This window comes from Monopterus albus, unplaced genomic scaffold (genome assembly GCF_001952655.1).
Source record: "Monopterus albus unplaced genomic scaffold, M_albus_1.0 scaffold317.1, whole genome shotgun sequence".
NCBI classification, from domain to species: Eukaryota; Metazoa; Chordata; class Actinopteri; order Synbranchiformes; family Synbranchidae; genus Monopterus; species Monopterus albus.
In genome coordinates this window covers 47,646-73,791 of record NW_018128197.1, presented here as the reverse complement: position 1 = coordinate 73,791, position 26,146 = coordinate 47,646, and the positions used below count along the sequence as shown (strand labels likewise).

The window sequence follows — 26,146 nt, the reverse complement described above, 5'->3', positions numbered from 1 at the left end:
TTTGAAAAACTTTCTCCAGAGTGGATAAAAGCAAAAACACCTCCCCTGTGTTTTAGCGCAGATTGGGAACACAGAGTCTTTGGAAACAGCTTTTTCCATCCCCCTTATCCACTCTGTGATCACTCATTTTCGATTTTATTATAACCAAAATATGTGTTAAACTGCATCTATGCTCATTTGTCAACTTGATAAAAACGTGTGAGTCGGATGTCTCCGCGCGCCACTACAGTGCAGGAAATGCTGTTGGCCTGGTTTCTCTATTTTGCTGTGAATATAGTTTTGGAGATCTGTTGATGAGGCGATGAAGGTTAAAAAGAAAGAGAAGTTAAAGGTGGTAGAGGTGGTAAGGAAAGGACAAAGAAGTGATGGCAGGGAAATGAGGGTGAAAAACCACAACACAAAGACGGATTTAAACACTGCTGCTCTGGGCTGAATACTCAACAGTGTTTCAAAGGATGATTACTTGGCTGTGTCAATCATCCCCAGTAGCACCCCTTGGCATTTGTTGGTTTAGCCTCTTCCTCTGCACCCTAACTATTTATATCAATCAAGAGCCAGACCAATGAGTCTTTGATGGGTGGAGGTGGTTCCAGACCTGCTAAAGGACTGGGTGATGGGACAAAGTGTTTGTCTGAGGCTGCAGCCTCTTTTCAACCTCATCAAGGCACTTTTAAAAAGGCTGACAGGCTCCTCTGTGTTTTTGCTTTTCATTTTCACTTACAAACGTGATGGGCAATGGTACTGAATTCCAGGAGAAATACCTAAAAGCTTTGTGCATGCTCCATATTTCCAGGGTTATCATGCATCATCGTGTGAACCCCATGGCAACTTCTAAATTGCAAATAAATCAAAGAAGCTACTGTAGCATTCAGGTGTTTAATGCGTTTGAATAAAAAGATGCCAATGTAGCATGCAGTGAGCGCTCATCCTGGTACTTGTTTCAGCTCTTTAAGCTCCATTTCATTTTGAACTGAAAAAATACACTAACTAAAAAAGCCTTCTAAGATGACATTGCTATTTTTTAGCCATGACTGTAATTGACATAGACCTTTTCACTTCTTCTTTCACGTACTGCATTGTAGCATCTTGAAAGGGCCCCGCGGCGCTGCGCTATCCTGTTTCGCCTTTTGTGAGCAAAGTTGTGAAGGGCGTTTCCCTTTCTTTTCTTCTCCTATCAAAAACACTATCCTAAGTTTCCTCCTCTCTTTTCATACTCAGAATCAGATACTGACAAAGATGTTATTGTAAAGATTTTTTTGGGGTTGAACTCAAGCTTAAGTACCTTAAAGCCCATCTCTCTCAATATCTGGCAAACAGTTGCCACTGTCTTTCTTACAGCCTGTCAACAATGGAAATACGTATATGAATAAAGAGCTTTTCTTGTCATGTGTTGTTCTTTGTTCAACTTTTTTGCAAAACAACTTCTCTCAACCTGAAATTTTCCCATGTTCACAGGAAACCTGCCTTGTTTTCCAGTAAATTTTGTCACTGTACCATGAGCCCAGATCTGTTTGTTGCTCCACCTAGATAGAAGGCGGCCACCTGTTTGTTTAGCCCAAGGTTACTGCTAAAATGATTTAAAAGAGCAAAAACTAAATCCAACCACCAAAACACTGAATTACACTGGATACCCTGTCTCTATTTCTTTCTCCCCTTCTTTCTTTCAAGCCTGTCAACATGTAATAGCACCATTTGAAATAAGACTCCCAAGAACTCATCTATGGCCAGTTGTGTAATTTAGTTCACTTTCCTAATCACCCCCTAAGGAGACAGACATGAATTACAGTCATCAGTGTTGAAAAAACATCCTAAGTAGACCACCCATCCTATGTCCGACCCACCAGCATCTTTGATCATTAAATGATGTGGTGTGCCCCTCTGAGCTTTCTTCTAAACCCCGGACCCCAAACACTGTTTCATGCCTCTCTCTCTCTCTCTCTATCACAAACACACACACACCTGCATAGATGCTTTTAACAGAAGGATGGGAACATCATCCATGGGCTAAGGTGAACAGGCCGGCACACATGACAGAAAAACATAATCAATTCTGTCGCAAGGTGCCAGTGTGTTGGTGTGGCCTTGGGTGTGTGTTTGTATGAGGGGATGGAGGGTAGAACAGACACTAGAAAGCAGACAGTCTCAGATTAGCTGAGGTGCTACAGTGCAGATAAGAGCTGAACATGATGGATGGAAATCCATCTGTTTAACCCAGCCACACAGAGAAAGGCTTTGTCCCAGAGGCGACACACTGATAAACGTTGCTGTCAGTCTGTATATACAAGTGTGTGTGTGTGTGTTTGGGTTTTTTTGGAGAGTTGCATTCACATCCATGTGTGTGAGACATTGCCTGCTTGAATCAGAGTAGAATTGCTTGTTGAAACACCACCATACCTGGAGGTAGATCGCAGAAGATGTTTGGACCCTTAATTGGCACAGTTGTGCTGATTGACTTACTTTGCTGAGAGTGAGCCGCACACCTCGGTCCTGAGCCCATTACAGCCACACTGCATTTTGCCCCACAAAGCTCACCAGTTCTGCATTTGAAGACTGGATAAGATCTGAACACTGACAGAAACAGCTGTTCGTGGCTGGCTGTGGCTCAGAGGTTTTCCTATAATAAACATTTTCCACATACTGTACCTTAATTAATCAGAAAATTTATGATCATCTTTAAAATGCCTGGCACCATGAAAATACATCACAGTACATGCACAAACGCTGGAGTGACATGCTTCCAGTTGCCTTTTATGATATAAACTTTCTAACGTGACTTTGTTTAGTTAAACTAGCAGATGTGTAAATGAATGAAACAAAGGCTTTGCAGAATTGGAGAGAGGAGAAATGCTGATTGCAAAGTAGCGACGAGAGTCTTGTCTGGTTTGGGATTTGAGGTCAACAGCAGAACAGTCTGGCAATTTACTGCCAGAGAGAAGAGTCTTTAATTGACTTGGATGATTTAGCATGCAAACTGCTGCGCTGCATGAATGCATGCATTGAAGAAGAGGACGTGATGGTTGTGGGCTGATATTTATAGTCTACTGTCTATTGTTGTTCTCTCACAGCTCATTAAGTCTGAGGTCAGGACATTCCTGTGTCATGTGTGGCTGGTAAACACACCACCATGTTCCATGAGTTATGTCTTTAAAGAATCAATTCACCTAAATTACAAAGGAACTTTTTCTCAGCCATCTCTATAAATAAGTGTAGTTTTATTTTGCCCAGGATTTAAGATATGTGTTTCTGAGATTTCTGCCTTCAGCACAATACAGTGGAGATGACAGGAATTTAATTTACTCACAGCAGCTATATCTTTCCAGAAAAACAATCCGCCTTATTCTGGGTAAGCTACTGTCACTGTCAACAGTTTTAAAACTTTGTCTTTAGTAGAGTGAAGGTCAAATTAAAACTGTTAAACTTAAAGGTGAACCACTGTAACCAGGACAATTTGCGTGGAAAGAGAATGATGGGAAGACGACGAAGACCATCACAAACAAACTGGGACTGATTATTTTGGACACCCCCGACTCTGGAAGGAAATGTCCCATTAATATGTGCCATAGACAACGTTATGGGACTCACAGCTGGAGCACTTGTACAGCTGGAAACAGAATGAAGCTCTTCTGGTTAAATCATCAGTAAAACTATGTCTGAAAATATCTGTTTTATTGAGAAAGAGCAGAAGGTACAAACCTGTGAGCACAAAATCTTAGAGATAGAGGTTTCACTGTTAAGAAAAGTGACATTTCAATCTGGATCTTAAATCAATTTGGATTCTGGATCAATTTTGAATTCATTCAACAACTAGAGCACAGTGTTTGTTCACAGACTCAACAGTGAAGCGTTTGGAAATGTCATTCTGATACATGACTATGACTGGCACTTTCTCCTTAGCTACAGCAGCTGAGGCTCATGGGTTCTTTAGCATTTTGAGCTGCTGCGCCAAGTTGATGATTTGTCCAGCATAAAGCTGAGATAATTAAATGTGACAGTCATAACAAAAACCTGTATGACTGTTACATTATCTGGGAGACTTATCCAGAAGCACTGATCTTACACTCAACGTTTAAAGTAAAGTATTAATCATAAGAATAAAACCAGCGGCCCTCTCACATCACAGGTTTATTAGTTGGGTGCCAAAATGTGAGAAAGTGAAATCTCGAAACCTGGGTAAACAAAACCAAAACCATCTGCATGTTAAAAAAAACCCAGTTCAAAAACATGTTTGTAATTTGGATGAACTGACTCTTCAAAGACAAATGTCCAGACATATAAAGAGTAGATTCTATTACACGCCGCTGGTTTTGATTCCAATATTGCTATAATGGCTGATGCTTAAGCACCACACAGTGCTCCTCATGAGACACTTCTATTTGTGTCTTCAATTTAACACCGCAGCGCGCTGGGATCATAATGCAGTCATACAAACAGCGGACAACTTGGATGCAGCTTGCTTGACCTCAGATTTGCACCTGACATCATGGAGATCCAATTACAATCAACTTGGGGGAACACTATTCACCCTGGCATTTCCATTATCTCATCTATGTAAGGGAAATACATTAGAAGCCACAGTGGGTGCTCATAAATTCTACTGTACACACACACACACACACACACACACACACACACCTGCATTTAAATAGCCAGGAAGAGGTTGGTAAAGCTATTCAACCACACACTAAACTGTCACACACTTCACACTAATACTAATGCACCGGGGAGAGGGTCCAGCAGCAGCATAAGACCAGTAAACAATAAAATATAAATCAGGGCTTTGATTTGTATGAACACCATAAAAGCCACTATTCTGGAGGTCTCTGTGAATTAGAAAAGGTCAAAAAGTACTTAAGAACAGCACTGCTGTGTTATGACTTTACAACTTAGAGAAAAGCTTCAGAGATTTCGGGCCGATGAGGAAGGGGGTGTCCTGTCTCCTAAGGCTTGGCGTTCAGGGTCAAGCCACTGTTCTGGATGTCTCTGTGAATTAGAAAAGGTTAAAACGTACTGAAAAAGCATCTTGTTTAAATGTACGAGCACAAACCAACATCAGAGCTCAACACCAGACTTGTTGATACTTTTGTAGAATGTACTTCTACTTCAAGATGTGAAATGATTTCTGAATGGAACCATGCTGATGATTAGTACTGTAATAATCACTGATGCAATTAGTCTCAGCTGAGACACAAGAGTTCTTGTCTTTTTCCTGAGGCTTTCTGCTCCTTTTTGCAGGGAAATAATGTGACATTTCCTCTGTGCACACTTTCTCCCTGTTTTCACTGGGGTATTTTATAGCAGGCTATAAAGATGAAATGTTTAGGATCCTTTCTTTAGCATCACTGTGGTGCCTTCTTGATTAAATCACCATCGGGAAAACACCAGTGATGGGAGGAGTGAGTTTGTAATACTCTGCTTCTCGACACCTGATACGTGCTTAGAGTCGTGTGTTAAAGACACGTAGTGAATCCTGGCTTCAAGTTAACCACCTGTGCTCCGACCTCAGCTCTCAGCTCACAAAACCACAACTGGCCTCAGGGCTAGACATGTCAAAACCTCCCTGGCTCTCCTTTTTACCCCTCCATCTCTGCTCCCTCCCACTTTTGTCAAAGAATTACAACTGATTATGAAGTTCTAGCCAGAAACATCCACAAATATTTAAGCCTCAGACCAACGACAACCAGAGATGAGTAGGGAAAAGAGAGGGTTAAAGAAATATTGGAAACAGGATTTCAAGTGCAAGATGAACATGTAAATAAGGAGATTTGCAATCCAAATTGAGCAACAACATCCAAGGCAGTCCCCCACATAGCTGGAAAAAACAGGTCACAGACCAGCTCCCTAGGATCCGGCATTACACATCTTTCCCCAGGGTGCGATAGCCCTCTCCTCTGTGGGCATGTTCACAACATGTGCAACAGTGGCGCACACTCGTGGGTGGACACATGCACAAATACTTGACCCTGTGCAGACATGCCATAAATGCCATCCCTCATTTTTCTCACACTGAAGTGGTCACTTTGGTCCCCACGGCACTGAGCCTCTGTACAAGGAGGGCACCCGAGAGAGACTGGGAACAGTTGCAGCTACGGCACTAAAGTGGTAGAAATCCCTCTGTCAGGAAAGAAACAAAGCTTATGGTGGGAAAGCTGCTGTAACTGCACTGATGGCCAAAGAACAAAACAACCAAACAAACACAACAGCCAAATCCGAACAAGAAGTCCATTTTGAATTGTTTGCTGGACATAATACATTCTTAATGTGCAGGGAAAGCCTTCCCCAATCTTCTGCATGTATCCTAGTCATAAATGATCCAAATTCTTGTCCAGTCCAAATAAAAACACATCTGTCCGATGCCACTTGAAAGCATTGCTGTGTTATGACTTTACAACCATGACTTAGAGAAATGCTTCAGAGGCTTTGGGTTGATGAAGAAAGGGTGTCCTGTTTCCTATGGCTTGGCGTTCTGGGCCAAGCCACTGTTCTGGACATCTCTGTGAATTTGAACTGACTCACAAAAGAGTGTGGCCTGCAAATTCATAACTTTGACAGTCGTGTATACAATGCTAACACTCGTGCATAGAGCGTGACAGATGGAGAGAAAGCCTCTGTGTCCCTCCACATTCTAGGAATGAGCAATGAGACTTGCTTACACAAACTCTTGAAGCCTGTTTGCGTCCTTGTGACGACAGGGCTAAACATTCTGTTTGGGTGCCACCAATAAAATATTCAGAGAAATATGTCTGAGCAGGTCTCCTGCACTCAAACCATTAGCAAAATGACAAGGACCTGGTTCTAAATTATTCAAAAAGTGAAATGTTTTGTCTGGGAAGTTCAAAGCTCTGTCGAACATCAGTACCAGCCTGTCTTAGAAAGATGATTTTCAAAGATGATACTCAGACCATTTTGACATCAATAACATAAATACTATTTTTAATAAACAAGAGAACTGCTTGGCAGATTTATACAGTCAGAGCCACTGCTTAGGATTTTGTGGTAAGTCTGCTGGATTTCACACACAAAAGGAGACAGCTTAATAAAATTCAAGAGGGAGCGGTTGTTATTCTTCCAGGTAGCCAGAGCTGAAGACTACTTGAGATGCTGGGTGGTGAAATGAGTGAAAAGCTTGCAGAACAATGCCTGAATGAACTCTTACCCTTAGCTCTATACAGTCTGCAGCCCCTGTAAAACAAATTGATCTGGAGCGACAGCAGGTGTTGTCTTGATTTCGGAAAACAAAGATGCTCTCAGTAACTATTTCTGTGAGACAGTAACTAGTAGAATGGTCTTTTTGTTTACAGGAATCGTAAAAATGCACATCATTCAACTAATAATTTTATGTTCTTCTAGGATTTAAGGCTTTTCTGTAAACTGCCATTATTTTCTAGTGCAACATTGAAAAGTTTAAGACCTGCAAACCACTAAGGAGTCACTAGCCAAAAAGATTTGAAAACTCTGCTTTACAGATTAATTAGTTCCATAATAGTTGATGCTATATATGCAAACGAGTCAGAAACCTAACAAAATTTTATTTTTATGATTTAATGTGGTCCTAAGAAGTCCTTTGATTTGGCCTATCACCTATAAACAATGTATCTGTATTATTTGAGGGGATGGCTGTGGATCCTGAACCCCTAGTTGCCCCCGGTGATGTGACCAGTGTGTGAATTTGGGAGTGACACTGAATTCCATAAAGTGCTTTAATATCCTGTAGGTCACAACCAGAATATCTTAAAACCCAGGAAACAGTCGGTTTATTAACTTCTTGTATCATCATGGTTAATACATGGGTTACGCTATCAGTACCCTTCTAGATCAAAGAATGCGACTCACCTGCAGTAGTTGTGGCTGCCCAAACCACCCTCTCCGTTGGGATATTTGAGGGTGTTATAAGGGTGCTGGAAGGTCTCATTCCAGAAGAGGCAGGGTTTACCACCATGCAGGCTGGTCTGGTTCTGGAAGCCCCTGTAGTCCTGTCCGTTGGCAGTGTAACACTCTGGAAAGAAAGAAATGAAATGGAGAGAGTGTAAAGAATTAAACATAAATCCATGTCTATTAAAAAGGAAATCAAAAGCTTGGTGCATGTAAAAGGCAGCCACATATGTGACCTGCTTTGTTGAGAATCTGGATTCTGTGAAATACTCTCGTGCTAATAAAATATTTTAATGTGTTTGGAATGATCACAGATGGTAAATTTGGAATAACTGTATTCTTTGCCCAGGCACAAATCATTTAAAGCTCTGGCCAAAAGTGATAAAGTGAGATCAATCACAGTATTGTTTCAATTAATCTCAACACATGGGCATAAAACAAAAATATACCAGTGATACAGCATACGCAAACATGGCTTAAAATTCCAGGAAGTGAATGACAACCATATGGCCAAGTCAGAGAGAGAGAGAAGCTTTTCTTCCCTGAGAGAGGAGATTCAAATAAACAACGGCTGATGGGAGCATGATGAGCCATCGCCACTCAATGCACTGACCCTCAGGGAGGGGGAGGGCTCACATCAAGTTTTAACAGCTACAGTACAACTGAATCCCACTTTTAATTGTGTTACAATGGAAATGATCAATCTGTGTTGTGACTGCTATGACTGCTCACACTGCAGGTGCTCAAATAACTGTTGAAAGCTCCTTCCAGCGTAGCCAGCAGGGACAGAAACAGGCCTGTTGACATGTTACTGTGTGTAAAGCAAATGCCAAATATGCCACAAGGGCACAGTTTGAGCTTCTGATATATGGCTTTTATGTACACATGATGCTTTCTAGTTCTAACTGTCAAGCAAGAGCACGTTAACATCATGCCTGTCAATCAAACATTAAGAAGAAAGAAAACAGTACACGCTTGTTTGGCTCATCGCCATGATATCTTGCTGCTATGTATGCGATTAGCCAGTGACCAGCCCCTTTCATCACGTCAAGCTGCCTGGCCTGAGTATGAGCTAATGCAGTGCAATATGCCCCTTGGTGGGCCAGCTGTGCTCTGAGTCTCTTTCTTATTCTCTTCCAAGGAGTCCAACACTTCAACATCCTCTCTCTCTCCCTTTTCTTATCATCTGTTCTCCTCTCTCACCTTTTTTCTGCTGCTTTTGCCTGTTCTGACGACCCCTTTCAACTCATATACACACGTCTTTGGGGAATGCTTAGCCTCTCAGCTTTGTAATGCAACTCCTGTAGTCTGTTGCCAGGTCCATCCTTAGATGGCAACCTCTGGAGGTCATTTCATGTAGGTCTAGTAGAGCTGGGTAAAATCAATAATGACAGAATGCTTTAAAAAGAGTTATTTCCTTATTTGTGGAAGAAACTTCTAAATGGAGCATGGATATTTCTGTCCAAAGCTGCCTGAGAGTGTGGCGGTTCGAGTAACCACAGTCTCTGAATCAAACTTTTAACAAATTACATTAGAAGATGTTCAGAATGTAATTACGTGTAGAATTGTAGGGCCTAAACAATAAATAAATGTTTCACATGCTTGGTAATTAGCTTCCCATGCTTTGCATATTTACAGCAGTTAGTTTCCAGCCTCAGGCATCTATCACAAAAGTACTGCTAACACTTAATTTCAGAGTAAATCAGAAGCCCTGGCCGTTCTCAGCGTGTCAGCAAAGGTTGTTTTTAATTAAAGGTGTCTCGGCTGTGTTGTTCACTCAAGCTTATCAGCTATCCATCGTTGAGCTGACAGGAGTTCAACAGCAGCAGGGAGCTGCAGGGTGTCAGGTTCCTGCAATTATGATGCCACTCCATTGTCTGTAAATGGCTCCCCTCTCTCTTAGCAAATTAATACTGCCTTGGCATGCAAGGATATCCACCAGATCATAAATCCACCTGAGAGTAGCTGAGGCAGAACACAACTCCATAAAATTAGAAAAACTGCTTAATGGTGTTACAACGGGGGTCATGCTCTTGCCACTCTTACACGAGGGAGTGATGAGAGAGGTGGAGGAAAGAAGTTATTGTTGGGTTGACACCCAGAGGACAGGAAAGGTGTGGTAAATAATGCACAGTTGGAATGTCTGAACTGTTGCATGTGCAAAAAATGCAGAGCCCCACAAAGCAGTGTTTACCCTGTAGGAAACTTGGGGGATAAGAGGGTGTTCTGACACCAACATTAGAGCTAGCGTCCCTGGTATAGATGAAGAATGACAGCATTTGAATATGAATTGTATGGCATGGTATATACTAATTTCAGAAGATGGGAATCGTGTTATGAATTTTCATTTTCTTTGGACACTGCCAGCCACAGAAGAAAGCAGAAGGAAGCACTGCTTTTGAGAGTTTGGCAGCGGAAAGAACACAATCATGACTCACTGCTCCCTAAATGCAATCACGACTGTCACTTGCCCCAGTCAGAGAGGATAACATCTGGCAGGGCAACCGATTGCATCTCATATGAGCTCATGTCCTTCAAATATGCTCTTTTTGAAAAGAGTGAGGATTAAAATGACTGATCTTGTCCGCATGCAACGTTGCTCAACGCACTGTATTAAAAAGAAAGAGTCACATGTCTTTGTAACCGTCTCTCCTCTCGCTTCAGGAGTTTCAGGATGAAGCAGAGCTTGTCTACACATGGTCCACTTGGAACAAGCTGCTGCTGGCAGTCATCCTGCCCTGCTGCAGCCAAGTTAGCTTTCCAGAACAAGATGGCAAATATGGCAGCGTTTTGCCACCGGGAGGGAGACGGGGGTTGTTCCATGTGGTTTCAAAGCACCATTTTCTTGTGGTTGGAATGGGAAGTAGCAGATCTGCACGGACTCAGAGAAAAGTGAGGCCATCATAAAGATGAATGGGCCATTTAAGAGCCCTGCAAATGGCCACATATCTATCAAGCTAAAGAGAAAAGGCCAATTTCACATTGGAACAGTGTGGATATGGACATTGTCCTCGAGGAAATGAAGAGCTCTTCTGCTGATTGAAACATTACCACTTCAGGCCCACTCCACTCCGAGCACACCAAGCGCCCCCCACCTCACACCCCTTTCCTTGTCACTAAGCAACTGTTGGCTTCTCGTCAGATGGGCCAGGGCTTTCTTGTGGTTTCATCATAGGCCGAGATGGGAAACAGAACCACTACCGCATGAAAGACAGAGAAGGGGGGGTGGGGGGCTCCTATAAAATACATTCAGATCTGCAAATAGAAAAGTGCGGGAAGGGGAAGAGGAGGACTCGCCCTTGACCAAGCCCTGCATTCACAGAATACTGCACCACCCCTGCAACGAGAGAGCAGAGGATCACTGCAGAGAGCTAATCGCCCTGTTATTATATTTGTTGTGATTTGTAGCTAATGACTTCCACATTGCAACTTCAAATGTACTTGATTCTCTGAGAAAAGGATGTGGGGTTGCACAAAATGAGAGACAGAAAAGAGTATGGGGCTTTGGTCATGTGCTATCAAGATCACAAACAAACAAGCTTACAAACAAATAGTTTCTCTGCAACGTGTTGCACAGTAACACAAGAGCACTTATTTGTTGTGTTCGCTACGAGGGATGAAAAGCAGGGATAATTACAGATGACTGCTTCCTCACAGAGGGCTGACATAAAGAGCTTCCTTCCATCTTTATTATATGCTTTGAGCCCCGGGGACAGCACAACAGGCTTAGCGCATGAGCAACATTTCCACTATAATAAAATTACACACAATGAGTTTATGATGGAAATGTGCATGCACAGTGTCATGCACAAAAATTTATTGTGTAAGGCACTAACACCAGCAGAAACTGGAAGCTGCACTTTGAATGTGTACAAGGTTTATGAGACCTTCCACAGATTAATACACAATCCGCTACACAGATTGTCCCCTACACAGTGTCCTGGTAGCCATTACTGTTGTGGTGCTCATTAATGTCAGTAGTAAGAACAGAGGCCAGATGTAGTGGGTTACAGAGTTCTTTTCTGGGGAGGAGGGGTACACACCGCTGGCTGCAACACAAGTCTGGTTCCCCTTTTCCCCAACAGCATCCATTTCCACATCAAAACCACATCAGACTTCAGAGGATCGTAGGATGACTGCTTCACATTCATTATCCAGGTTTTACAGATAGTAACAGATTCAGTGAGGCTCTTTTAATGAAGCTGGATGTTGCTGAGGAGAGGTTGGTGTTTTCTCAGAGTGGGGGTGGGGCAGTTGGCAGTTAACAGACCACACCTCACCTCCCTGCTTCTCTGATCTCTCCCCTCCTATAAGAGGTTTTTGTAAAGACACCCTCATGCGATAGGGTCAATGAAAGTGCAAATAAAGGAACAAGCGTCTCCCAAGTGATGCCTCTATTTAGTTCAATCTGAAGACAATGACTTCTCAGTGGGATCTTACAGTCCTTCTTTTTTATTTCCTGCTTTTGTCATACCTACCGGTTGTTGCCCTGAATGACCAGATCATAAACCAAGAGCTGGTTTAGCCCCAAAATAGCTTCCATCACCACCATTCATCCTGAAAAAACCCTCTGCTGCACCACCTTCTGAGTTCACTACCACAGTAGCCACAGACACACAGGACTGCCCTGCCAAAGCTGCTGGGTAGCACCTATAAAACATCAGCCCATCTCATTCTAGAATGGTCCATATAATTTAGCTCTGTGATGGAAAGAGTCTAAGCTTCTGGAGCCAGTGGTGGGGCTTTACTTCCTATCAAAACCCCCGTTTGCCTGATGCAAAAATGGAAAGATAAAAAGTTGTTTTTTGCCTCAATCTGCTCCTTAAATTCAAGTGTTATACCTCGAATGATTTTGAAAAAAAAAGCAAGCAGCAAACATACCAAACATCCACCTACGTAGGATTTCCTGTAAAGGCCGGGATGATATCTGACAAGACACGGCACAGATGGAACAAGGGCAGTTTTGGCTTGGTGAGTAGATGAGGATAGAGCGAGGTGGGACAATTCTGAGTTCTGCTTGGCAGGCATTCAGGAAGTGACTGATGGGCTGCAGTCTCTGACAGTGACGTAAAGGACATTCAGGGACTTGCTGACACCCTGGGGGAAAAAGCTGCAGGCAGAATGTTGACATCAGGGACCCAGCAGCCAACCTGACATGAGGGCGGATGGGGTGTTGCATTCAATTACCTCCCTCTGGCACCTCCTCACATATTCAACATCTGCCACAAGACAGGCAAGATTTCCAAAAATGATTAAAAGCTTCTTCAACATTAACCCTGTCCTTGTTTCTCACAGTTTCCCATGCCAACACACACATACACAATCACACATCTGTCCATACAATAAGAAGACAGGGGTGACAGGGTTAAACAAATAGATGGAGAAATCTCCCACATACTCAACACATGCCACTGAACCTGCTCTAAACCAACTCTGACACCAGAGTAAACAAGACCTGTGCAGCTAGCACAAAGTGATGGTACCAGGGAGGGAGCAGAGATGGAAGGTGCACAATTAGTGCATCTGGGATATATCTGTCATAAATGAAACCAAACTGTGAAAGAGAGCAGAAAGGAAGGATTGTGAAAGACAAAGTGAGATCAGGGGAAGCAGAAAAGAAAGAAGAAGAGTTAACCAGAGAAGCAAACACAGTGAGTCAGGGTGGGACAAAGAGTTAATGGCCCTGCAGATTGTTAACCTGGATCTAATTTTCTCCTTCTTATGTGCAACACAAGTGAAGTGAACACTTAGTATATTTTTACATTTCCCCATGTTATAGGCAAGGGTGATAAAGACCAGGCTTGTAAAATTAACAGCAAACGTAGAGTTAGCGTGTCCATTGCCTGGGGTCTGAAGGTACAAATCTCATTCCATGGGAGCTCTGTGGCGCAGCTGCGTCCTGGGGCCCTTTACCAGCAAACTGATGCATGTTGTAAGAGGCAGAAAATATGTCTTGTTAATGTGTCTTCTGTGAAGAAAAGAACACATATGGGTTCCTTAGCAGCCTTTGATAATCAGAGGATCTATGGCTTGTGATACAAGACATGATGGCTCATCATTGCTAATGGCCGTGCATGACGCATGAGGGTGTTTTAAGCTTGGTGCCATTTTTTTGTTTTGCCTCGAAATGGACTGTAAAATGATCTCTTAGTCAACTTGGTCTGCCAGATGCCCCGATAAGCATATGCAATGATAAAACATGCATTAATCTGCACTCCTACCCGTATCATTCAAGCTCTTTTCTTCCTCCCTCTCCCCCCACATGCACATACTTCCCCTCACATGCACTAACAGTAAGGAATGAAAGGGAGCAATTTTCATCAGTAGTGCAGCCGCAGTATTTTAAGATGGATCCAATGTGGAGGGAAGGAAGGACACACACACACACACACATAAACATACACACAGACTCCTTTGTTCCCTCAGTAGTAGGGGCAGTGTCATTGTGGTGATGCCATTCTCACCCACTCATCACTGTACTGTAGATATTCCCCACTGACTGCATGTGTTTGAGCTTACAGTGCGTATGTGTGTGTGTTTGAGTGCACATCTGTCAATTCCCTAACTCCTCACAATGGGCCAACCTCTCAAAAGCAGAAATCAATTTGCAGTAACATTATGTAAGCTGTTTGTAAGATGTTCCTCCAGAGATAACATCTTGTGATGGACCTCAGATCCATACATAGGCCCTCTGGCCTGTACATTAAGCCACCGTAAGCTGCTATGAAAGCCAGACAGCACCACAAAGAAAGGTGAACCATGAGAGCAGAAGAGCAGGGTTGTCACTAAACACACCTGTTTTCGATCGCTCTGTTTGTGCTCAGGTTAGCTGGCATCTGAGGAACGTAAATTACATGTGGTTTGGTTTGGGCTGAAGCTCTTCAGTGCTGTTGCGTGAAATTGGGTGCAACCATTACAGACCCCCTCCCCCCAAAACACAGCACCTCCTCTGTATCTTCTCTCTCTGTCAGAGGGCCTATGTGATTACAGGGTCCAGGGAAGATGAGGTCTGATAAAGGTCTCCAAATGAGGGTTAATGCCAAAAACAAAACACACCGCTGCACCAGATCACAAGAATGATGCCTCACCGTTTTAAGGGTGAATCAAAACAAGATTCAAGGCAGGAGATGCTGACGCCAGGGTGTAAAGCAGCAGAACAGATTTAGATGATGTGATTCTCAAAGTAAAAGTTTATAAAAGTTTTTCATTCACTTTTAACAATATGAACATTATCTTAGTTAACTGCACAAACCTCATGTTTGAATTCTTTCTTCTTTCAGCCAGCGAGGGGGCAGGTGGTGCTGAAAAGATCTCTCACAGAACTTTCGAACACTGTCCGGCTTTCTTCAGACAGAGCGGTCCTTTACTTGTGTTTGGCAGGAAGTTTTATATTTTGCTCTCCACTTTTATTTAGTTATTTCCTGTTGTGGACATTTCCTGTCAGCAGACATGTAATATGTGACACCAATGTTTAATCTGGGGAACAGGGGGATGGGAAACTCTTCTTCTGTTTCAGTCTCAGTTGATAGTTCAAATTAATTATTAGAGACTATACTACTTTATGTGGAATATCCATTTAATTAAACTGGGGGCTATAATGGACTATGCTGATAAGAAAACTTGTTTGAGTTTGACATTGAATTGTGAGAGTTTATTAAGACCCTGGGGGTTTTATCTCACCTGAGCAAATTTTCATTTATTCCTTTGTTCTGTTTACTGTGATTTAGTTCTGCTTTAACAAATTTTTTCACTTTTCATTCAACTGCCAATTATTTCCCCATGAATTGGTTAATAGTTTTGTCCATAAAATGACAGAAGATAGTGAAAAATGTCCAGTCCAAGTGATGTTTCCAAAAGTCCTGTTTTGCATGAGAAATAGTCCAAAACCCAAAGACATTCAATTTATAACAACATAAAAAATTAGAAAATCCTTACACTGAAGAAGCTGCTGCAACCAGAGAATATTATCATTTTGCTTAAAACATGAACCTAAATAGTTGTAGATTAACCTTCTGTTGATAAATGAATCAATCAGTTTGATGTCTTCTGTTTTTTAACCTGTTAAAGTAGGTTTTATTGCTGTGTGGACAAAAAAGCCCACTGTAAATAAGACCTTTCCTGGTGATCTGTCTGGATATTGTCTTACAATCCAACCGCCAAGGGTAAGTGTCACATCAGCCAGTGAATCCTGAGGCTGCTTTGAGGCCCCTTTTCATCAGTCTTTCCCTCAGAAATCAAACAACACAGTTATTGGAAACAAGTTGATCAAATTCCCGTGAGGGGCTTAGAGCCGTGTGTTGTGATTAAATATAATTAAAGCAGACCAACATGGGATTTCAGAACAGTAGTCAACAGTAGGAGAACAGTAGTTCAGGTTTAAGCTACTTTTACTTCTTGCTTATTTGCGGTGGTGGATTAACACACCCCACGCGTAGAGCACAGACATGCACCCATCTGCCTCCAGTGAATCTCACCGTGCTGCCCAGCGTGTTTGTTTTGTCTGTCTTTGTCAGCTGTAGATGGAGGTGTTAGCCGGTTCCCTCAGCATTCCTTGGCATGTTTAGATTTTTTGATTTACACTTTAAATCCATGGACATTGCAGAGAAAATCCCCTTTACATCAAGACATTCGGCATTTATATCTTGCTACACTGAATCTCCACATGGTTTTTCAAACAATCCAACGATCATTATCACCAAATTACACATTCATCTCTATTTGTGCATTGCACTCTAATGTTTCTGAATAAATTCTTTTTTTTAATTACCTTGCCCGAGTGACCGGCAGAGCACCAAAAGAGAACACATTTCCACTGTATCAAATCACAAAGGTCGTCAGATAAACCGCAGCAGAGAGCACTTCCATGGACACAATAACAACAGCACAATAGGGTTGCTATGGAGGGGACCACAGTGTTCAACATTCAGACCCCTTTTAAGCAGCCACATCTCTAGTTCCTCATCTTGACTGTGAAATTGATCCTTTTTCACTGTGGTTTGTGTGGCTGTGGGAAGAGCAGCAGTACTGGGAACCAGATGGCTCTGGTAATGGACAGGGGGTATCCCAGTGGCCTCCCTGAGAAGGGGATCCATTACTGTGGATCTTTTGAGGGCCTGCAGATTCTGTTTCATGGCATCGGCCGAGTGTGACCACCCCCTCGATTGACGTTGGTCGAGGGTTGGTGCCATATAGGCTGCTGCTGACCCAGCCAGTTTTGTATTCACCTCGGGGAGCTGCATTCACCTTCGATGCAGGACAGACAACTAAGTCAGGGCCTCTTGGCGACTTGGGTTTCATCCCTTTTGAGTTCAGGCCTCTTTCAAAGGCCTCACACTGCAATGAGATATCACTGGCTCCACGGCTACAGGGACAATGGTTGTTTTTGAAAAAGACTGACTGTGATGTTCCTGTGTGCTTGTAAAGAAAGGTCCGTGAACTGTTTAAGCTCAGTTAAGTATCTCCAAGCTATCATAGTTTGAGTTAATGGATGCTTATTTCCATATTCTTTCAAAACAACCTCTGCTTTGCACTCTGATCCACTGCACATTGCACTGTCACAGCTTCTCAGCTCTGGCTGCTGCTGGCTTTGTTCCTTTGTTTGCTGCCCACTTAGCAACGCCTGCACCCCTTGCTTGTCCAAATGTTTGCTCTGTCCACTTAGCAATGTCCACTTGCTTGTCCTTGTCAAATCAGTCCCATCTATGGGCGTTTCCTGCAAAGAGGAAAGGTGACAATTTGCCTCTTCGGCCACAAACTGTTCCAGCTAGACACAAACCAGACCCCGGGGCACAGCAGTGAAATTACTCTCCATTTATTTAAAGTGGTTGCCATTACTCTACCGCAGTGGAGCTCAGACCTCAGTGGCCCTGGTCCAACCATAACTACAGTATAAAAAGAACCAAAGTTCGCCGGACAGGTCATGTCTCACACAGTAGCAATTCTATATCCTGCCGTTATGTTCTTGGTTATGCTTTTCAAAACCCTGTATTGCATGTGACACCACAAAACAGCATGGTTGCTTTGAAACTAGGCCCGTGGAGATCTTTGCAAAAACACCCAACCAATCACTGGCGAGATGTTTGGAACATATTACATGTTCGAATCAAAGAAAGAATAACAGCTAAATTACCTTAATCATACTCTGTCAAACGTATTATTAATAGTATTTTGAAAATGAGAAATGTAGAGGAAGCCAGAATGGTTTTGGGCTTAGGCCAGATCAAATAAACCCAAAATCTGAAACAATACACCAGCCAGAGAACAGCAAAGCTGCACTTCCTTATCAACACACCCGGAGCTGAAAATATTCTATTTTGACTTTCATGTCATTCTGCAAATCCACCGGCATAAAGTTATATTTTGTGTAATGTTGTCATGCATCAGCAAATTCCTCCCCAAGGCCTTAAAACCTCCTTTAAAATTCCATTTTCTGTGAATTAAATTGAGTTTTGATAATGAAAACAATTGTTTGTTTGAGAGTTAATAGAATTCATAGAAGAACATAAGGCTCTACGGTTAGCCCCGCACTGCGGAGTGTGTTCCAGCTGATAGGCTCTGACTGCTGAGAGCTGAGAGAGAATGTCATTCGTCACTGACGGGAGTGGGTCTTCTCATGCATACGCAAATGTCAAGGTACACGATGAAGCCAGGGAACACAGCTCATGCGTAATAATATTAAAATGTGCAAAGGAAGAGAAAGGTGAGGAAGGAGGAAAACCTGGATAATAATCAAGATCATTTGAAATTTTAAAAAGTTGTGTAAGAATATGTACTTTGCAGAGCTCCATCCAAAACCAACATGTCACAGCTCATTTACTGTAGAAACACATTCAGACTGGTCGTGACTGACCCTTGGGCAACAAAACCTCACAGACCAGTATTCTGGCCACGGGAGTGCACTCTCTCACCTAAACGTTGTTTATCTCCTTTGAGCCTTACAACGGCAGACTTGACAACTTAATTCTATGTTATCACACGGGACCGCCTCCGTGGATCAGGGACTGGAGTGACACAGTCAACCGTGCGCTGCTTTGTGCGGGGATGCCTCTTTCCTCTCTCGCTCTGTGCTTTACATGACTATCACATCTGTCATGCCTTGTCACCTCTGAAAGCAGATACCCATGCACCACCATCACCATCGCAGACCCTGAAGTTGGAACTAGCCTGGCTGCTTTGCATGCCGGGTTGCCCGACCAACCGCCTGCACAGGTGCCTATTTGCACAAGGTGAGAGAAAAATGAAAGAGCTGCACTCAGTGGAAGTTTAAAAAGAGAAATGAAGACAGTGGGGAATGACACAGAGAGAGGCACTTTGATCAAATAAATGTAAGCCTTTGAACACGACAGGACGAGAATCACAGTGGCATGATAATAAGCATGACTGTGTTTATAATAGCTGGGTCTGTTTCTCCATCTTAGTGGTTGGTGGTTTTATGGGCTATCCAATCCCTTGGCTTGGAAGAACCAGGGCGTTGCCCGCAACTTGACCTTCGCAGGGCACCACCCAGAGGTCAACAAGAAGAACATGGGCAGCATGCTGACACAGAAGCCCACATTTCTGACTTAGAGGTTTTTTCTCTTCTTCTGTTACCAGCTGAAAGCCAGATTACAGAAGCCAAGTAAATAAATGAATTCTTCAAAAAATTGGCTTGTCTTCACAAGTCAAGACGTGTTGAGTATGATGAGTGTTGGGATACGTAAAAAGAAAAATGCTCCGCTCTGTCTTCCTATGTTTCAGGCTTTTCATGATTTTGTCTCCTCTCCACTCTGTCTCCTTGTCTATCGCCACCACAGGTAGCTACTGTGACCTGGTGACGCTGTCGATAAAGTACTGTACAAATGTAAAACAACAGGTGATGCTCAGAGTCAATTCGTAGCCTGTTATTACACTCAGTTTTTCCATGTGTGCATTTTATATGACATCTATAGGAGGAGTCTACATCTGTGTAGAGTCTCCACAGATGTAAACACAACCCTTTTCATTTATTCGAACTGGGGAAGTGTGTTTCAAAGTGGGGACTGGCACTACAGTATCACAGAGAAAAGGTTGAATCCGGTTGAGCTTCATCTGGAATCCAATATCACATCTTCCACCACGTATTGTACATGTAAGCACACATTCCTCATCATGCATATTTCAAGTAGATTTGAAAAACCATCTGATCTCATAATTCAGCTGTTTTCATTCAGGCAACAAGTGAGTGAGCCGCCTACTTTAGCATTTATGTTTCTCCCTCAGAGAAACTGCTGAGAGCAAACTAACATTTTAGCCTCACTCCATTATAACTCAATGGCCTGGTCAATTGTCAGTCACTTCATAAACCCATTGTCAGTTAAAGCTGATATGGGTTTTTGTTAGTGTGTTTTGTTGCTTAACTTAGCCTCTTGGGGCATTCCATTAAAGATTTATGAGGGCTCCATATGGGCTGGTGTGAAACTGATTATGCATGGACACAGCACAAAGAGGGGACAGACTGACTGGGTTTACTGTGCAATCACCCACGACATACTGCCTGGACCTGTGTGCAACCTACAAGACATTCAAAGAAGTAGAAGGTTTCAGGCAGCTTAGGCCATTTGTCAGTTCTCTCCCATTCCAATGAGCAATGAGAGAATCTACCATGTGTCTCTGGTAGATCGTTTCTATCCTGTGATTGATTCTGACATGTTTACATGCCTTTGACTGAAAGGCAGGGCAATCACATTACTTCAAAAGTCAGAAAGACAAAGAGAGAACAACAGCTACAAAACCTATGGTTCTTCTTAGCCAGAGCATAAGCTATTTATCCAGATGGTTCTGGTGTGATATGTGGAGGTATGAAGATGTTGGTCAACGTTCAGCCCTGTACAATGGTAACAAATGTCATATGAGATGCTCAAATACCCAGAAACAGACATTTTAAAAATCTCAGCAGCAGCTTTTCTTATTAAATAAACAGATAATGTTACTCATGATAACCATCAAACAAATCCATAGTTTTTCGTCTCCATGGTTGGAATGTTGAGCTAAAACTTCACTAAAAGTTTTTATTTTATTTTGGGTTTTTCCAAAGTCATCTTTTGTTACTTAGCACACTACAATACTATGTTCACCCAATTAATATTTGCTTTTAAATTTCTGTAAAAGACAAATCTATATATAAATAGTAGCTCTAAATCCACGCCCTGAGCCAAACCCAGGAAGTCAGGATCAAAGTTAACCTAGTTTGAAAAATGTCTTCAATCTGAGGGTCTAAGACTCCCATGGGTTCCTACATATGGTTGCATCCCAAATCATGATGTTACTTAGACATTTATTTCACAGAACACACACACACCAATGTACCCCAGTGGTTTGTCTGAATCCGTGTCTGCTACACAGAAGCTCACCAAGGGACAAGACTTTTCCATCTCCATCATTATCCTGAACCGGAAAAGCGGGGGGAGACCGCAGTGCCCACATCTGAGACCCAGCCCCCATTCACCCTCTTCCCATAATGCCCTCTGACACTCCCCACAGTGAGCACAGAGGCTTTGCCCACACACCAAAAGCCATTATGATCAACTCTTTAAGAACCCACCGTCTCTCCTCAAACCAACGCTCCATCACAATCACCTCTGCCAACACAAGCTCATGTTTCTTCACATGTTTCAAGATAGTCTGTTATTATCTTCTGAGGCAGTTGACTTATATTATCTCTCTCTGGTTCACTCAAAGATCTGTCTGTCTCAGAGGTTTCAAAGGTTGATGGAGAGCCGGTCATAAACTGCACTGTATGGGCTGCGCTTACCAGTTAAGTGAGACAGATGGTTACAGCTGCTTCACTAAAGCTGTTAGCTGATTACATGTGAGAGTTGGACACTTTTCTTTGTTTTATATGATTGTACACTCAAAATCGTTGGGTTTTGAACTGTTGGTTGGTGAAAACAAGCAATTTGAAGATGCTACCTTGGGCTGTCTGCAGATGACTTACTCATCGAAAAATTAAAAGGACAACACAGTCGCCTGTGATCTTCATTTTTTAAGTCATTATGGACTGGAGTTCTTTAAAGTGCTCAGAAAGAAGAAAGAAGAAATTTTAACATCTACATTTCCATGACAAGTAGGCAAACTCCAGCTCGTGATAAAGATCATGTGACATAATCTAAAGCTCCAGAGGACCTACAGTATTCAATGGACCTTGTAGTGAGGTAACTTTCACAACTGCTGTCTCCAATGTCAAAAACAAACGCTGAACCTCAACAGATTACAGTAATGGGTAATGAAAAACGTTGAAAAAAGTTGCAGCCCTTCACACAGTGAGACCTACACAGAAACAGCACATACACACATGAACAAAAATACAAAATCCAAGGCTTTCATACATTAAAATGACAGCAAGCATCTGGTGGCCTTTCTCCTGCAGGTGAATATGCACACAAAGACATACAGTCAACATACCCTGACTGGATATTAAACCAAACATCAGAAAATAACATATCCCAATCAATCACCAGTCTATTGAACACTGTGCAACACAACTGATACCTGTACTGAAAACTATAGTCCAAACCTCTGTATTCGCTTCTGTTCGGGGCTTTGTGCAGCATTTAAAACTACTCTCCAGCCACCTCAACTCGCCTACTGCGCCACACAGCCACGCACACTTCTGTTTGAGGCCAGGAGTGATGGATCTGGCAGAGTCCAGGTCAGCGCTGTGCCCTGCTAGACAGCGATCAGGAAGAAGTGCGGGCTGAGAGTTGGCTGTTTATGCAGCAACATACAGCATATGCAGGTCAGGCCTCAAAGAGAAATCACAACACATGCTGTGATTCATCCACCCATAACTCGATTTGGTGTCTGCACAGCTTCAAGGAAGGAATAAACATTTAAGTGTTAAATGAACATAAAAAGCTTAAATATCTCCAGTTAGCTCATGAAACAACCTGTAACAAGTCAGTTTGGTAAGATTCAGCCCCTACAGTTCTTCCCAGTGTGGCCATATAAGTTGTTTCATGCATTTCTAGTTAAGCAGAAGCTTGTCAAAGGCTACAAATGAAAGAAAGCCTATAAGACACCTCTCACCTTCTGATCAGTGCAAGATTCAGTTGGCCAAGCACTGCCTGATATTACCTGGTATTTTCCTCATCTGGCCTTATTTCTTACAGCTCTGTCTTCTGTGATCACATAAAGAGGGTGCATTTCATATTTCCAAAATGCCACTGTCTACCCTTTTCAAGCCTCAGCTCGACACAACTAAAACTGGTTTCCTTTAAAGGTAAAAAGAAGAAAGTCCAGTGATACACAGGTTGTGACTGCACTTCTGTCATGTTCTGTTAGAAATCTTGCTCTTACTTGTGACTGCAAAAAGTAGAGTCAAACAGACGAACTGTTGGCAGCTTCTTCTGCAATGTGACCCTTAAAGGCAAAGCACTGTCTTCTTACAATCCCCTGTCACAGGCTGCATATGTTTGACAATCTTAAGATTCTTTCATTTCAACAGAATAAGTAAAATTTCACAAGAAAATCACAATTTGAGAAAAATTTGAAGATTCACCAGTCACTAAATAGTCAGTAGTTCAACATTTTGGGAAACATGCTTATCCATTTTCTGGAGACTTAGATGACAAGACTGATACCACTCCATCCATTATCTTTGTTGGTTATGCCTGAACAGGGTCACATGGGGCTGGAGCTAATCCCAACTGACATTGGGCACAAGGCGGGTTACACCGTGGACAGGTCACCAGTGTATCACAGGGCTGGCATGTAGACAAACAACCACACACACTCACACTCACTCCTAGGGGCAACTTAGAGTGGCCAGTCAACCTAAGCTGCATGTCTTCAGACTGTGTGAGGAAGCTGGAGTAACCGACGCAGGTACAGGGAGAACATGCAGACTCTGCATGTCAGGGTCGGTCCAGGCTTGAACCCAGAACCTTCATGCTGTGAGGTGACACCCTCATGTTAAATGTGAAGCTACAACCAGCAGCCGGTTAGCTTTATAAACACAATGACTGGGAACATGAGGAAACAGCTAACCTGGCTCTACCCAAAAGAAAGAAGATCCACCTATTACCACCCCTAAAGCTCACTAATTAAACACTTTATATTTCATTTATTTGATCCAAACTGAATCCAAAATATAAAAATGCAAGCCTTGCCTCTGCCAACCAGTCAGGCTCCAATTTACTTGCATGTCTGTCCAGACTAATAAAATATGTAGTAAAGAGTTTGGGTGAATGTAATTAACAAGTACTAAATGTAATTTGCAGGAATCCCCCCAGGGCGTTCCTGGGATATCATGGGCACAAGAATGGGACGAACATGAGGTCACAGTGACTTTGACCTCTGACCAACAAAATGGTCCAAATTTTGTCAAGGCGTTTTTCTCAAGGTGTTCATGAGATATTGTGTTCACAAGAACAGGACAGATGGACAACCTGAAAACATAACGCCTCCGGCCAGGGCTGTCACCAGCACCAGGGAATTAAAATTCTCCTTTTAACATGGAGTTGTGATGGACTATTTCCTGAATGTGAACAGTTGTCTCAGACTCCAGGAAAATACTGCTCTCAGCCAAGAAATAGTCTGGCACATCACCCTCATTAAACAGTCAATTATCATTTTTGCATTAGATTTTTCTGCAGATTAAACAAACAAGATATAACATGTTTAATTAGTGAGCTTTAGAAGAGGTGGCAGGCAGGTTGCACTACCTTCAGACAGTCAGGATAGCACTTTTCACCATTTAAAACTCTTTGCAAGAAAGCAAACAGGCATATTTCCCAAAATGTTGAATAATTCATTTAATCAACTTGCAGCCTCGGCTGAAGCCCCTCTACATGTACAGTTTGCTCACCCTGCCACTGAATTTAAAAAGGATCACTTTAAAGATGAGCCATCTTACGGTAACAGCAACACAAGCAGCTTCATCAAAAACCTCTCATCTTCCATTTCAAAATCATCATGCACCATTTTCCACAAAGAATCTATAATCATTGCTTTGCGGTTGTATGCCTCCACCAACCAGCCAAATTCACAGGAATGGGACAGACATGAGGTTACTGCTCTTGACCTTTCACAACCAAAATCTAATCCGTTTATCCTTGAGTCCAAGTAGACGTCTGTGCCAAGTTTGAAGAAATTCCCTCAAGGTGTTCCTGAGATACTGTAGTCAGGAGAATGGGCTGTCTGGACGGACAACACGAAAACATAAAAGTGCACAAATAGGTTCATGGTGCACTGAGGGACTCTCACCATCACTTTCTTCTCTTGGCCTCCATCATCCACCCACTCATGGATAACAGGAACATCAAGAATAACTCCTCACTGATTAATCACCTTGAGCTTGTTAAGGGGTGGTCCTCACTTTCCAGGGTTTCCTCCCAATATTTGTGTGTGCAGAAAGCAAACTGTACGGCTGCATTAATGCAGTGATCACCTGACACCTAGTCCGACTGAACCTATGAATAAAAACATAGATGTCCAACTCTTCTGAGGTCATGTGAAATAATTCATATCTGCTGCTGCTTTCTCTTCATTAACGCACTGAGGTCACATACTCTGTCTATGAAACCGTACTGTGCCGTGGCACTGGCTGATGGGCACACACCTGTCTCCACAGGGGTTCCTGCACACCCGTCTTCCTCCAAACATCCCTGCCTGCCTCCGCCTCACCTGTTATTTAAATATGCATAAAGAAAATATCATTTGAACTGTGTGATAAGAGCAGCAAATAACATGTTATAGTCGTTCAATTCAGAATGAACAGACCAACTGTAAACCAGGCACATGTAGGCATTTCATTTATTTCATGTAATGCAATGATAAATAACATTTGAAGAGCAGTCCAGCCTGATCATATGCACCGTACAGTGCTCTAATTTACTTCACACAATAACATTTGATACCTATGAATGGATCTGTGCTGGCTCCTTGTCCATCCCTTCCCTTTCTTTTCCAGTGCCACTTTCACCCGTGTTTCCATTATATAATCACTATTTACTTTCTGCAAACACAAATGTTGGGAGGAAAACCTTGGAAAATGATCCGTCATCCGTCATTTTACATATCAGAGTAACACAAACTGTACAGGAATCAAACTGGGGCCGCTTGACAGTGAAACTCCTGGGCTGCCTTGTGTTGCCAGTCTGCCCCTGACCGGCTTATACAACAACTCAGTTACACCTCATCTTGACAGCTCTGACAGGATTCAGCTTCCACTTGTGTGTACATTTGTGTGAAGGGTCTAAACAGCTGCCAAGTGAGCAACGGCAGGCTGCAGGCAGCCCCCACCGCCTGTGGGGGGCTTGGT

At 42.7% G+C, this 26,146-nt stretch overlaps 1 protein-coding gene across 2 annotated transcripts in view; it reads right to left on the bottom strand.

Annotated features, from left to right (window-relative positions):
• kremen1 (kringle containing transmembrane protein 1) overlaps positions 1-26,146 on the bottom strand; it is a 54,408-nt gene that overhangs the window by 25,395 nt on the left and 2,867 nt on the right. For both annotated transcript variants that reach the window (XM_020623951.1, XM_020623953.1), the window contains exon 2: positions 7,831-7,993. In XM_020623951.1, the coding sequence (XP_020479607.1) occupies positions 7,831-7,993 (163 nt within the window). The remainder of the gene's footprint in view (positions 1-7,830; positions 7,994-26,146) is intronic.